Source organism: Typopeltis vanoorti, chromosome 6 (assembly GCF_054136105.1).
Source record: "Typopeltis vanoorti isolate ZY-2024b chromosome 6, IOZ_Tvanoo_1.0, whole genome shotgun sequence".
Taxonomy (NCBI): Eukaryota; Metazoa; Arthropoda; class Arachnida; order Uropygi; family Thelyphonidae; genus Typopeltis; species Typopeltis vanoorti.
Window position 1 is genome coordinate 9,067,568 of NC_143554.1, and position 16,620 is coordinate 9,084,187.

Genomic DNA, 16,620 nt, shown 5'->3' on the forward strand with positions numbered 1-16,620 from the left:
GACAGTTTCCTTTCTTTCTTGGCCACATTTTTGCAACTTCCATAGGTTCGGACCCATGCTTCATACTTTGGAAAATTGGGAAATCAGGGTGTCCTTGAATTTCTTGTATTCCAAGGTGTCTCGGAGAACCGGAGATGAATGCAAGAAACTCTTGGCCCTTCCAACCAGTTTATTCCTCAGTAGGATCAACAGCTGAAAGTACAACCAGTTACCAATATTTCTTAGCTCTTCTACAAAATTAAGGAAAGACAAAACATCATCATTGTCGTCCCCAGAGAATTGTGGTATGATAAGATGGGGGTTAATAGTTCTAAAATACTCCCTGTCACCCATCGTGGCATTACTAGTAGGGTCAGAAGTCATGCTATCCATATTCATGATTTACAATAGACTAGACAATTTCTAATTATATCACACTTCTACTGCCTTGATCTTGTTCAAAACTGCCTCAAGCTACACTTATGCAAATTTAATTATTGTGGATTCAATCCTGTCAGTTGTGCCATTGTGCTGTTGTAATATCTTATCTTTGTTCTTATCTTGTAGTGTGTGGCCATCTTAATTCCTTAATCTTTTCTTAGTATCACTTTAACCTTATGAATCTTACAAATGGTGGCACTGCTGGTAAACATGCCTATGATCTAGGCTTATTCACGGGTACAGATAACTATCTCCTCTGCTAAAAGAAAACAGGAAAATTTATTTGATTAATGACTGCACCACCTGAATTCTAGAGACATAAAAAGCATCGAAGATCTTATAGTACCTGTAGGATATAGCTAAATTTAATTGTGGGCCTAATTGACAGTTGTGGCAATTCCCCAAATTCTAAACAAACAGGTTCGAAGTTTTTGCGAGGCAGTGCATTGTACAAAGATCAGGCAATAGTTTCTATTAAGCAAACAAAACACGTTTATTTTAACTTAAAGAAAATTTTATAGTAGTATACACTTATCATCCAACTCTTTTCATAACCTTAATATGAAATTCAATTTCTATCTAATAAACATTAAACTTCCCATTTACTGTGAGAGGAGATTCTCATACAATTCTGTAATTCTGGCAATCACCATCTCTAACCTGTGCTATGCTATCATTACAATTTCAATGTATGCTATCTGCGACATTCTCATTTAGCCTAGTGACATTTTGTCCAATGGACTCACAGTCATCCTTTCGTACTTAATAATCAACATAAAGATTTCTACTCACAGGTCCTGGACAATACATATAGTCCTATTAGGACATAAAATCCTTAGCTATTTCTGCTGACTTCTCTGATCTGTTCAGCATACTGGAATTCCTCGTACAGTACTCGACAGGCATCCTTCCATAATTCACGTGCAGGAGCAGCGGCACATCTTCGCCGAAAGAACTAGGTCGACTCACGGTGTCCTGTGTTTGGTGCATGACGCAAGTTCCTTTTACTTCCTATACATCGCTGAAGCTTTAACTTATTCCCTGGGACTGTCTGTTTCTTCACGGGTTACATACCGACGAGTCCCTGACCTGCAGACTGCAGCTAGATGATGATGACGAGAGAGAGAGAGAGAGTGAGCTTGCCTTTCGGGCCTCCTATATACTGTTTTCGGGAGTTCTGTGTTTCAGGGTCAGAGACCGCCCTGAATATTTTGCAATCACTCTGACGTCAGCGGTCTTGAACTTCAACGAAGGCGGGAAACTTCTTTGCTTGAATGACCTTCAGCGCTATAGTTAGCTTTTAGGTCCTAGACATAATCCCTTTTACTTAAAGTAAATTTACTTTAATACTATTTTTTTCAATATCAATTTGATTAGCATACATAAAGTGCACAGCTTGAATATTTATACTAATTAATAATTTTAAGAACAATTCTGTGTTACTCTTTGTGCTAGATACCCCTATGGGTTTGCAATTAGTATAGCAACATGTAGTTTTACTATATTTACACAATTTTACGACTTCTGTAAATGATGATGCTTGAAATTTAAGAATTTCTATTGCATAGAATTTCGCACAGTATATGAGAGTGGTCTGAAAAGTTCTCAGTCTAACAATGAAAAAAAAAAATTTATAATTTCAAAATTATTTTTATTTTTCAACATAATCTCCCTTAAGACTAATACATTTATTCCAGCAATGCTCCAGTGCCATTATTCAATTCAACAATTCATAGTGCAGATCCCTCAATTTTCCCATTGCCAAAACACCTTTGTGGGCAGGTACATTGTCCTGATGAAAGATTATTTTTTTCTAATGTGAACCGGGTCTTTTCTCACAAATTTTTTCTGGTTAAATGATCGGACTAATATTCCCCAGTCATTGTTTTACCCTTTTCAAGATAATTAATAAACAAAATGCCTTTAGTATCCCAAAACATCGATGCCATGACCTTTCATGCTAATGTAACCGACTTTGTCTTCTTTGGTGCTGAATGACTGGTTTCTGTCCACTGTTTTGACATCTGTTTGGATTCTGGTGTGTAATGGTGAATTCAAGTCTCATCCATAGTAATAAATTGATGCACAAAATCAGTTTTATTCTTGTTAAAACGCTCCAAGCACCATTCAGAGATTTTCATGCCAGTGCGTTTTTGATCTGCTGTGAGCAAGCATGGCATGCGCAAAGCTTTTTTATTTGCAATTCTTCATGCAAAATATATCCCACATGTTCTTTTGAAATGCCTATAGTCTCAGCAATTTGATGCACTTTGACTTGCCAGTCATCCAATATCATATCTTGCACTTGATCAATGACTTCTGGTGTTGTTACACTTTTTTGACATCCTTCATGTGGATCATCTTCAAGGCTGGTACACTTTTAAACTCAGTAGACCATTTCTTAATTATCAAAAATGAAAGAGAAGAGTGCCCATAAACTTTTATGAACTTCTAACGAATTTCTTTTGGTGTTAAACCATCTTTTACAAAGATGGTTTTATAACTGCATGATACTCAATTTTATCCATTTCAAGGAATACAGACAACACTTTTGCTTTAGACAGCTGTATAAAACAAACTACATGATAGAATGACTTGCAATTTCACCTGGATGCTTATGACAGATGTGCCAACTTATTAAAAAAAATTGTACCGATAGTGTTGCCATCTGTGGTCGAGCTGAGAGCTTTTCAGCCTACCCTCGTCTTTACCAGTATGAGTCAGTTTTTTATTTATGAGAACTATAGCCTATCATTTGATGTGGAATGAGAATATCCAGGAAGGCAATTGTTATTTTCTACTTCCAGGGTAAATTTGATTCTTAGGTTTATTAAATATGTTTTGAAATATTCTGTAAAGTAATTAGCTAAAGTTGGGGAAAGAATAGACCTCATAGTTGTTCCCTCTGTCTGTTTTCATTCGCCAACGATTCCCCAATCAAGTTTCAATGAAACTTGATTGGGGAATCGTTAATTAATTTAATTAATTTTGGAAAATTTAACTACCTGTTTGTTCTGATAGCTAGGTTCCTCAATTAATTTAATGAACTCCATACAAGAGACTGTTAAGTTTATCGATTTGTGATTGATTTGGGTCTCTATCAGTGCCTCTGTACATAGAATGATCTCGAAATAGAAGATATCCTTAGCTTATCGATGTGAAGAGTCAAATCCATCAAATTATAAAGTACGATCACATAATTTGTCATGGCATCAGTTACTTACACATATGTTGAGCTCTGTTAGTAAGGTAATCACGTGTGGGATTTTGTTGGAAACTAGCAGATACAGTCCTTTTTTTTCATAAAGTGCCTCTGCCTTTATCCATCTCTTTCATAAAACTCCCTTATGAAGCTCCTCTATAGTGCAGTCTGAAAAACTGTGGTACAATGAACCCTTCAACTGGAAAAGGCCCGAGTTCGATTCTTGTTGTGATGAGAGGAATCTTTATGTAGACCTTTTCAATTGAAGGTGAAGCTGATCTCATGTGGAAGTAACAGGTTTTTCGTTATCAGAGAAACCAGAGTTTCTCTGATAACGCCAAATAGCAAATACATCATCAACATTGCATAGCTTAACCACTGGTTGGAGAGTGGCTGTATTCATAGCTTGCTTTTCCAAGTGTTCTGTGTAGAAATTGGCTAAAGGGGAGAAAAGCGGGAGCCCATTACTGTCTCATCTAGTTGTTTGTATATCTTCACTTCTGTGTAAAATGACCTGCATGTACTATAAATTTAATTAGTTTCAAATATATCAGGGAGGAAATGTGACTTTAGTAAATCAAGGGTTTTAGTTTCAACTTTAGTTTTCAATTCACAGAACATTTGTAAATAGTGAAGTGATATCTAAACTAATCATTGCATCTGAACTTTTTAAGATTATTCTTTTGAGAGTTAGTGGGATTACAATCTATAATTTGGTTTGTAGACTGGTCTTGTAAAAGTATGTGCATTTTGCTTTCATATTCAGCTAAATTCATCACCACAGTTGCTTTACATTTGTATTTAGCTGAATATGAAAGCAAAATGCACATACTTTTTCAAGACCAGTCTACATACCAAATTATAGATCGTATTCCCACTAATTCTCAAAAGAATAAAGTTTCCAAATTATTGAAAAAAGTCGCTTCCTAGCCAAAAGAACCAGTTAACAAACTCGAGCCTTTTCATGTTAAAACATCCAGAATATATCCTCTCTTTTAGTGTTGCACAGTGATCGGCATTCATTTTAGCAATTATGGATTTTACAACCATGTTATAAATAACTCTTTTAATTTCCCAATGTTTCGATCTTCATATTAAGATCATCATCTGGAGTATATACAGATATATAGGACAAGTTGAGTTACATTACATACAGTAAGCTAGAGAAACAATGATTGGTCATAGGTTATTCTACTGGCATGACCTCTAGTGAACAAAAAAAAAAAAAAAAAAAAAATTTAATTATTTAGAAACTACATCAAGCTAAATTCTATTTATGATAACATGAATAAACATTCTTTCTTACAGATAGTTTTCTTTCAGTAACAGTGATATCCTATTTTAGCATTACAATTGTTATTTTTGATTTAGGATCCTGGATTATCTACAGTCCTGTTTATAGTTACTCTTAGAGAGGAAGGTTCTGTGGGTCGAATATGTGCCTTCCATATGTTTGGGATTTTTAGACCATCATTATTGTTCAAATTGGGAGGTTGATAATAATCTCACAGGCTTCCTTAAATTTGCATTCATACCATGTTTTGGTGTGATAATGACAACTAGTGCTTTTCCAGTCAATTCTGTATAAGGTGTTCAGGGCATGATCAGAAAGGCCAGCTTCACCATAATTATTATATTTAATGTGTCATTTATGTTCTTTTTGTTCTGATAGGAATTGTGCATCCTGTATCCCCTATATACGGTATATTACAGGTGCAATAAATACGGTATACTCCAGGGTGAGCCAGCAGAGGGAGTGGGTCTTTGGATGAGTTGAGTAAACTTTTTAATTTTGCAGGAGGTTTAAAAGTGGCTTTGAGGTTATATTTTTGTAGTATTCTATTTACTTTATCTGATGTCCCTTTAATGTAAGGAATGGTTATAGTTTTATTGTAGTCTGGTTTGTCTTTGTTTTTTATTGAGGTCGTGTAGAGAATTTTATTAATAGTGTTTTGGCTGTAACCATTTTTTTGAAAAGTATTGCTGATAACTTTAAATTCATCTTTCAGTGCTTGTTCATTGGAGCAGATCTTCAGAACCCTATTTTTTAGAGTATTAATGACACCTAATTTTTGTGGTGGTGATAGGAGTTTATGTGTGGCCAGTATGTGTCGGTTTCCAGTAAACAGTGAAGGAAAGATTGCCAGAAGGAAGACGTGTGACAAGAAACGTCTTCCTTCTGGCATCTAGAAACAGAAGTGTGTTCTGTTTTTCAATCTCAATTGGTGGCTAACGAATGTGTTTAGTGTCTGGCGGCCACAATTCCTATCAGACAAAAAGAACATAAATGACACATTAAATATAATAATTATGGTGAAGTTGGCCTTTCTGATCATGCCCTTGAACACCTTATACAGAATTGATTGGAAAAGCACTAGTTGTCTACATCACACCAAAATGTGGTATGAATGCAAATTTAAGGAAGCCTGTGAGATTATTATCAACCGTCCTAATCTGAACAATAATGATGGTCTAAAAATCCCAAACATATGGGAGGCACATATTCAACTTGCAGAACCTTCCTCTCTAAGAGTAACTATAAACAGGACTGTAGATAATTCAGGATCCTAAATCAAAAATAACAATTGTAATGCTAAAATAGGACATGGTTGTTACTGAAAGAAAACTATCTGTAAGAAAGAATGTTTATTCATGTTATCATAAATAGAATTTAGTTTGATGTAGTTTCTAAATAATTACATTTTTTTTTTCACTAGAGGTCATGCCAGTAGAATAACCTATGATCAAATCATTGTTTCTCTAGCTTACTGTATGTAATGTAACTCAGCTTGTCCTGTATATTTGTATATGCTCCAGATGATGATCTTAATATGAAGATCGAAATGTCGAGAAATTGAAAGAGTTATTTATAACACGGTTGTAAAGTCCATAATTTCTAAACGAATTGAGAATATATGGAGCACCTAAAATTCACAAACAAGGTACACCTTACACTCTATTGTGGATAGTATAAACAGTCCCATATATAAACTTGCTAAACATTTGTCTAAATGACTAGGCAAATAATTTGCTCTCCTTTGTTGAAAATTCTGTTCACTTAAAAAGTATTTTAGCTCAGAGAGCCATTTGTTCCAATGACAATGCTCCTACTTCTGTACTCACTCACTTACATGAAACCCTCTTAGCCGATGGCTATTATCTCTATAGGATAGAAAAAATACTAAATGCCCCCCAGAAATCCCCTCCATTTCTTACCACATAAGATCAAACAAAACTGTCATCATTCTGTACATTCAAGGCACATCTGAAAAGATATCTAGAGTGCTCAAGAAATATCAGTACGCACTGTATTTAAATAGTGACATAAACCTTATGTCAAATTGGCAACTTTCATCCATTCACCTGAGGACAAACTCTCTTCTTTATCACATCCAGGAGTTGATGAAGTGCCCTGTTCTTGTGACTGGGCTTACCATGGACAGACAAGAAGAGCTGTTGACATCTGTCTTTGTGAACATAAAAAATATATGTCTGGCACTATCATTATGACAAGTTGGATCTAGCAGACCATGCCTTGGATACCACTTCACACAGCATTAATTGAACAATACAAAAGTGCTACACAGAAGTCATAAGTCAGAGAGATTGTTTGTGAAATCAACAGAAGCTTTAAAACATACTCCAAATCTCAACAAGTACGACTGTATAAATTTACCAAAAATTTGGGAGGCAGTCATTTTAAGATCTAATTAATATTTGTTTTATCTCTTTTTCCAATACAGATGGCACCTAATTAGGACTGTAGTTAATGTTGCCCATTACAATTTTTTTAAACTAGTCCTACTCTTATACCAAATTGTTGTTTCGTACTGAGACAAACATGCTGGATATGATACCAGCGAAATATCTGCAAATAAGTTAATAAATATTATTTTCTTATCTTTCTGTTTTGTCATCAATTCCGTGAAAATAAATAACATTTTAATTTAGTTTCCATATTGTTTACAAATAGGGACAGAAGTTAAAAGTACCAAAGTAGGTTAATGATATCATTATTTTCACTGATCAATGTAATACATGCCTTCTTTTCATTAACATAATTTTAATTTCATCTCATGGTATTGTCATAAATCGACAAAATCATAAATAAAAAAAATAGTTCATTAAAGTAGGGTGCTCATAAAAAAAAAGCTTAATTATACTTTCTTATACGTTCTCATTTAAACTAAAGGAGCAACATGAACTTAAGGTTCAGAACACCAATAAGTAATTTTTACATTATTTTAGTTATTAATTAATAATATTAAATTAATATTTAATTAATTTAATTAATATACAATTAAATATTAACTAAAATATTATTAATTTATAATGAACTAAAATTTAATTATATATTTATTAAATTTAAATAAATTAAAAACTAAATACTTTTAAATTTTATTTAATGTACTTTAATTTTACATTAAACATTATCATATCAACATAAAAATACATAAAAACATGTATAAAACTGGAAAACAGGTAGTAGCATTTCTATGAGTGTTTCTTATTATATTCAATTAATGTGAGATAGCTACATTCTTATTCATCCATGTTAGTTATTTGCAAAGTATGGTCAATGCATAACATTATGAAATGCTGATATTTATGTTCCTTAATGAACTTAAGTATTCAGATGTTAATTTTTTGCCTTTGATAAGTCTGTTTTGTCACTTTACTATTTAGTCAGTAGCTTCATTATGGGAGGTCTTGCCTCAAAACACAACTTACTATTATAAATGCACTTTAAACTCATTAACACTTACTGCATTTACTCCATGTTGAGTTTTTTTAATGGCAGTACCTCTCCCCTCCAAGTGGAAAATTCAGATGTTTAATTTTTTCAAAAAGCTTGCTTCGTGGTTTTGTCTGTCTCAGCATTAATTCTTAAAGATCTAAATTAGTTCAGAGGATAAATTTTAATGTATTATATGTATTAATATTTCATTACTTTGTATATTTTTTATTTAATTTAAGAAATTATTATTTCTGTGTTATTTCTCAAGGGAGGAAAAGAAAAAAATTTACCAGTACTCATATCAAAGATAATTCCTGGATCTCCTGCTGATAAGTGTTCTCCCAAACTGAAAGAAGGGGATGAAATCTTAATGATTAATGGTTATGATGTAACATCATTTACTCATGAGCAGGTAATGTAACAACAGTTGAAATCATTACAAACTAAGCCCTTTTTAGTTAACGGGATACAATCTCTGTTTAATAATGATTTGAAACCTTTTTGTGATACTCTCTGTGGTCTGTAAGCTTGCTACACAAAGGTATTAATATTAACAATTGATATTCACTGTACCGTTTGTGAAATGGTATGCTTTGAGGAGAGCGGATGGAGTCTGGTTAGACAATGATAGTGGAGTGAACGTGTGCAGAAAGTGTAAGGAATAATGTGAGGATTTAAAGTGTGTTTCAGGTCATGAGAGTGATATCGTTGTTGAAAGTGAGAATGTAGAAAATAGTGATATTTACAAGGTAGTACGGGTAGCTGTAAGAGTAGCGTTGAAAGTGAGAATGAAGGTAAGAATACAGAACGAATGAATGAATTAACGGATAATAAAAATGATGAGACCGATGCAATGAGTGAGATCGCACGGTTATGCAGAGCGATACATAGGGCAAATCGGCAGCTGGAGCATGGGCAAAAATGTTTACCGAGTATACCAACTAATAAATTGCAAAAGTATGATAAGAAAAATAAGAGTATGATAGTTAGTGTAAACAAAATGAAAGCACGAATGTTGTACAGAGATTCTTTAGTAAGAGGTGTGATAGATGAGAGTTTGACAAAATCATACCAACCTGGTGCAAAAGTTAAGGATGTAAGCAAGTCAATTAGAATGCAAAAGCAGAGGGTGAAAGAATTGATAGTAGTAGCAGGAATGAATGATTTGAAAGGAGACAAAATGACTATGAGAGAGGATTTGAAGGAATTACTTGAGGTAGCAAAAGAGAACAGAGAGAGAGTTAGGATGGTGAGTCTGTTTCTGCAGTATGACAGTGTTTATGCAGTATGACTTCTATGAGAATACAAGAAGGGCCAAAATTGCTAATGACATGATGTGCAGATTATGCAGGAGGAGTGGTGTGGAATTTGTGGATGTATGGAGTGATTTCGATGGGCGAAAGGATTTATATAAGATGGATGGTTTACATTTGAATGGATTTGATGTATGGAGACTTGAAAAGGTGTTGCTGAATAGGGATGGGACAAATGGGCTTCTGCAATTCATGTATACTAATGCCAGAAGTGTTAGGAACAAGAAGAAAGAATTTTTGGCCTTGGTTGGCACTTCCAGGCCACAGGTTATTGGCATTAGTGAAACATGGCTGACAGAAGATTATATAGTTAGTGGGATTGAATGTGAGGGGGTATGGTGTGTTCAGGAGTGACAGGGAGAATAAAATGGGGGGAGGAGTGTTATTGATGATAGCTGATGAGCTGCAGCCAAGGAGAATAGAAGTGGAACTGCAGAACAGCACATTTGAGGCTATTTGGTGTGAGATTGAGACTAGCAGAACAAAATATACAGTTGGGTGCTGCTATAGACCAGGTGATAGAATAGATGGTGGAGATAGTATGCATAAGAAAATAGAAGAAATGAGTGGATGGAGGATAATTATTATGGAAGATTTCAACTACGGTAACATTGATTGGAAGGAGGAAAGGACACATGGGAGAAAGGAATTGGATTTTATGCGGTTATTAAGAGATAACTATCTGCGACAGCATGTAATGGAAAATACTAGGTCAGAGAGTGCTAGTAATTGCATCTGTGAATTTGGCTGTAACGAATATGACCACGTTGCCACCAATTGGTGAGAGTGATCATAGGGTCTTGACTTGGGAGGTGGCTAAAGGTGTGGAATTTACAATTAAGACAGGGTACATATGGAATTATTGGGTGGTAAGTATGACAAGCTTAGGAGTTTGATTGGTTGAGTGCCATGCCATGTAAAACTGCAAGGGCTGGATGTTGATAGTGCATGGGAGACTGTTAAGAAGTGTTTGCAGGAGGCAATGGCTGACTGTATACCTAGAGTCTGAATAATAAATCAAGTAGGGATTAAATGGATGAATAACACCATTTAGCTTGAGCTGCAAAAAAAGAAACAACTGTGGAGGGAATTTAAGGAGAAAGGTGACCCGCAGGCACATGAACGGTATAAAGCGCAGGCCAGAAGGGTAATGAGTGTGGTAAGAAAAGCAAAAGCGGATTATGAAAGAACATTAGACATGCAGGCTAAAGAGAATCCCAAACAATTTTTTTGATATGTTGCAAGTAAAAGAAAAAATGTATATGGCAGAATGATTTTAAAGAATGCCGATGATAGTGAGGTAACCGAATTAGTCGATATAGTAAAATTACTGAGCAAGCACTTTGCAAGAGTATATCATCCAGGTGGCGACATTGCAGCAATGAATGAACCAATATCTTATACGGGAATTGTGGTGAATGAAGTGGAGGTGAATAGTACAAAAACCTCAATGTCAATACATCTATGGGATTGGATGGTATGCCAGCTCGTGCTGTACATGAAGCAGCTAAAGAATTGTCAGTGCTGTTGACCATTTTGTTTAATTTGAGTCTCGGGTCTGGGTTAGTCCCGAGGGGGGGTGGAAAGAGGGGAAAATAGTTCCACTGCATAAAGTAGGTTCCAAGACTGTTGTTATAAATTACCGACCGATCAGCATATTAGGAATGATTGTCAAGGTCTTGAAGAAAATAGTCAAGAGGAAAATACAGGATTGGATAGATGAAAATGGGATACTGTATGGGGGACAGCATGGTTTCGTGAAGGGTAGATTATGCCCCAGTAACTTGCTCACGTTCTACAACACAGTTACGGCTGAACTAGATAAGGGTAATGGGCTTACAGTGATTCTACTGGACCTTGCTAAGGTCTTTGACAGGATACCACATGGAATTCTAATCAGTAAACTGCATCATATGGGGATGGATATAAGGTTGGTGAGATGGATAGGAGGGTGGTTGATGAAGAGATATCAGAGAGTGGTTTATTCAGGAGTAGAGTCCAAAAGACGGCCTGTGACTAGTGGTGTGCCTCAGGGTTCTGTTCTTGGACCACTACTGTTCAATTTGTTCATTAATGATATAGGAAAGGATCTAAGAGGACCGGTTCATTTGTTCGCTGATGATACAAAGTTGGGTAGGGCAATAGTGAATGCAGAAGATGTCAAAATCTTGCAGGATGATTTGGATAGATTGTAGTTCTGGGCTAAGGAGAATGGATGTCAATTTAATGTGGCAAAATGTAAGGTTATGCATTTTGGGGTGAAAAGATTAGGAGTACAGTATACCACATTTGTGGAACTGTACTCCAGGAGATTAATGAGGCCAGGGACTTGGGAGTGTTGGTGGATAGGGAGTTGAAGTTTAGGGGGGCACATCGCAAAAGTGGCTAAATCAGCTCATCAAATCACTTGGTTGCTAAAAAATACTTTAACAAGCAGAGACAAACAGGTTATTGTTCCTCTGTGTCGAGCCTTGATAAGACCCCATGTAGACTACTGTGCCCAGATATGGGCACCAGCATTTCTTCTTGATGGGGAGGAGGTGGAGAGGATCCAGAGACAAGTGACCAAGATTATAGCAGGTCTATGGAATGAACCTTATGAGAACAGGTTGAAGATTTGTGGGTCAGAAATTGGTTGATAGGCGGAAAAGAGGGTGATATCATTGAGACATTCAAATTACTGAAAGTTTCTATAAGATTAATTCAGAAGATATTTTTGAGAATAGGACTGGTGGTGGGAGGACTAGGGGGCCATACATGGAAGCTGGTCAAGGGTGTTAGAGCTAGGTTTTTTACTTGGAGAGTGGTGAATGAGTGGAATAAGCTACCAGAGTGTGTTGTGGGTGCCATGACTGTGAATGAGTTCAAGGAGAGGTATGATATATACTGTGTGAATATTGAATATTTGTTCTTTGCATGATGTTAGGGCCTCCCTCGATGAGTCTATCGACTCCTTGGAGTTGCCTGTAATAATAATAATAATAATAATACAAGTAGTTCCCAACTTACATAAGTTATGTTCTGCAATCTCTACATAACTTGAATTTTATGTACGAGGGTGGTCTGAAACATTCTCAGCCTCAACTGTAGATGGCAACACTATTGGCAGTATTTTTTTTTTTTCTAAGTTGGTACATCTGTCATAAGTGTTCATGTGAAATTTCAAGTCATTCTATCAAATAGTTTGTTTTATACAGCTGTCTGAAGCAAAAGTGTTGTCTGTATCCCTTGAAATGGATAAATTTGAGTATCATGCAGTTATAAAATTATTTGTAAAAGAAGGTTTTTCTCCAAAAGAAATTCATTCAAAGTTCATAGAAGTTTATGGGTACTCTTCTCCTTCATTTTCAACAATTAAGATATGGTCTGCCGAGTTTAAAAGTGGCCCTACCAGCCTTGAAGATAATCCACATGAAGGATGTCCAAAAAGGGTAACAACACCAGAAATCATTGATCAAGTGCAAGATATGGTATTGAATGACTGTAGAGTGGAAGTGCGTGAAATTGCTGAGACTATGTGCATTTCAAAAGAATGTGTAGGATATATTTTGAATGAAGAATTGCAAATGAAAAAGCCTTGTGCAAGATGGGTGCTCACAGAGAGTTCAAAAACGCACTTGCATGAAAATCTCTGAACAGTGCGTGGAGCATTTTAACAAGAATGAAACTGATTTTGTGCATCGTTTTATTACTATGGATGAGACTTGGATTCATCATTACACACCAGAATCCAAACAGCAGTGGACAGAAGCCAGTTGTTCAGCACCAAAGAAGACAAAGTCGTTTCCATCAGCATGAAAAGTCATGGCATCGGTGTTTTTGGATGCTAAAGGCATTTTGTTTATTAATTATCTTGAAAAAGGGTAAAATAACCATGAAATATTATTCCGATCTTTTAACCAGACTAGACCAAAAAATTCGTGAGAAAAGACCCGGTTTACAGAAGAAAAAAATCTTCTTTCATCAGGACAAAGCATCTACCCACAAAGGTGTTTTGGTAGTGGGAAAATTAAGGGATGTGCACTATGAATTGTTTGAACATCCACCCTGTTCCCCAGATTTGGCTGCCTCTGACTTCTGTCTCTTCCCAATACTAAAAATCTTCCTCTCTGGTCAGCGTTTTTCTTTGAATTAAGAGGTGATATTGCAGCTGTAGAGGGATGTTTTTCAGATCTTACTGAGAATCACTACAAGGACAAGATAATGGTGCTGGAGCATCACTGGAATAAATATATTAGTCTTGAGGGAGATTATGTTGAAAAATAAAAATAATTTGAAATTATAAATTTGTTTTTTCATTGTTAGGCCAAGAACTTTTCAGACCACCCTCGTAAGTCGGATTTAATCCCTTCACCTGTTAATTACACCCTATTGCTTCATCTTTTCATTACTTGTATGTCTTAGTTCATTAACATGTTATAAAGGTTATGTCTGTTAGTTTCAGACACAGAATTTATGCACAAAGTGGATTTTGATATGTAATTATTAATCTAAGTAACACAATACAGTATGAGAAAATAGAAAACTTAAAAAAAAAATTTAATTTTGCTATTCGAATTTTATGAAATTATCAACAGATGACTGAACATGGCTTGTTTCTTCTTTTTCTTAAATTTCTCCAATAACAGGCTAATGCTTTCAAGAACTGTGAGGCATTACGGTCCATGCAAATACTAAAAATATATATAGTACGCAAACACTAAAAAAATATAGCACTTATAACGCCTAAGTTGTATATTTTTAGCGTTTGCATACTATATATTTTTAGAAAGCAAGATAGGATAATGCATGCCTGCCTGCCTGCCTGCCTTACAGAAGACCAGCATTAGATGGTATGTGAAAAATATAGGCAGGTTAATTTCATACTTTGCATGCCATTTGCAACTTATATAAGTCCAAATATACGTAAATTGGGGACTGCCTGTGTATGCAAGTTAACAACTGAGATACACTTTTTATCTCCTTTTGTATGTAAAGGATAAATATCATAAAATAACAAAAATACAAAAGTAACTTTATCATTTACTGTTATTTTATTATTATGTGACACCTCCAAGGAGTCCAAAGACTCATCGAGGGAGGGCACATGCCTACTTTACAACTCTCTGTCTCCACCACTCAGTCCATTAACTATACGAAACTGGCATCATCAGCATCATCTATATACAACGACAGTTATAATTATTATAATAATAATTTGCTGTTACTTTTTTTTAATCAGTTCATCAATCAAACTTAATTTTCCCCATTCTCATTTTCCTTCACATATTAGGCTCAGTGGCCCATCAAAGCCAAGTAACTTGGCATGTTTGAAAACCTAATTAATGCTGTGATAGGGCAGTTAATTCTATCTGCATGGTTTCTTACCACTGTCAGTTTCTTGTGTTCTTGTGGCTGTTTATTCTTTTTAGAGTCCTGTAGTTTATAAGATTTCATTTTTGTTTTCAAAGGTAATTTGTAACATATCTTGGATATGGAAGCTCCAGGTGACTATTCCATAGTGATTGTTGTATTTGTGATATATGTAGCAAGTTTTTTTTTTTTTTTCTCTTGGATATAAAATAAATTATGAACACATACTTTTTTGAATGTGTTACCTGGAGAATGGAGAATGTATAACACTAAAATCAGGAAATTTTCTGTACTGAAAAGAACCATTATTTTCTGCTACACCCTCTGTTAGTTGGTAGACTCATCATGGGATGGTTGTTGATAGCTGGTAACATTTTTATCTTACTGAATCTTAAAATTTTTCACACTCCCTGCCTTCCCAACAACATATTATTATTATTATGTGACACCTCCAAGGAGTCCAAAGACTCATCGAGGAAGGGCATCCACTCTACAACTCTGTTTCCACCACTCATTCCACCAACTACAGTGGACCACATCATCTATCACCAATGCCATCTATGGCCCCATACCACCACCACTAGTATTTTTACAATCACAAACATCCATGCCTGTAGTGGGATTCGAACCTGCAGCCTTTGGCTGGAGAGCTGATATGCTAACCAGGCTGGCAATATATACAACGTATATTACAATATCACAGTAAGACATTCCATTCACTCACAATTCTCTATGTAAAAAATCTACTCCTCACCACACTCTTACATAACTTCCAGGGATGGCCTCTAGTTCTTCCTCTCTCGCCTTCTACTCTTTTTATAAGCTACCTCTGGATTAATCCAATAAAATCCCTTCACTTACTTAAACGTCTCTATCATATCACTTCTCTTCCGCATATCCACCAATCTCTGCAATCAACATTTTTCAGCCTGTCTCCATAGCCAGCATTCCAAAGTCCTAATATTGCCTTAGTCACTTGCCTCTGGAACCTCTCCAATGCCTCCACATCACATTGAAAACCAGGTGACCAGATTTGAGCACAATAGTCCAAGTGTGATCTGACCAGTGCTTTATATAGTGGCACAACTACTTTCTTATCCCTAGATGTTGGAGTACTTCATATCATAGCAACACTACAATATGCAGTCTTTTCAGCTCTTGAATAATATGCCCTCTAAACTTCAGTCTGCTGTCAACCATCACTCCCAAACATCAAATCTCATCCACTTCTTTCAGTACAGCAGTACACAGCCTTATATTTCTGCACTCAAAAATGCAACACCTTGCACTTATTAATATTAAAACTACAACTCCCGCTCCTTTGCCCAAATCAAAAGTCTGTTCAAATCTTCCTAAAGCTAATTAATATCATCAATGCTACTTATAATTTTATCCAACTTTGCATCATCAGTGAATAACTGAAGATCTCCAGTCAGTCCGTATGATATATTGTTTACAAACAAGTTAAACAGCATTGGCTCCAAGAGAACAGAACCCTGTGGCATGCCACTGGTTACCCTTATTTTATGAGACACTGCTCCATCATATACAACTTGCTGATATACTGTCTTTTCCCATCATCTGCAGCTTGTTTA

General features: G+C 35.6%; 1 protein-coding gene across 8 annotated transcripts in view; it reads left to right on the forward strand.

Annotated features, from left to right (window-relative positions):
- LOC150105272 (tyrosine-protein phosphatase non-receptor type 4-like) overlaps positions 1 to 16,620 on the forward strand; it is a 238,981-nt gene that overhangs the window by 65,597 nt on the left and 156,764 nt on the right. For all 8 annotated transcript variants that reach the window (XR_016548432.1, XM_090394050.1, XM_090394053.1 and 5 more), the window contains one exon: positions 8,629 to 8,772. Coding sequence is in view for 7 of the 8 variants with exons in the window: in XM_090394050.1 (XP_090250176.1) it covers positions 8,629 to 8,772 (144 nt within the window). In the remaining variant the exon portion in view is untranslated. The remainder of the gene's footprint in view (positions 1 to 8,628; positions 8,773 to 16,620) is intronic.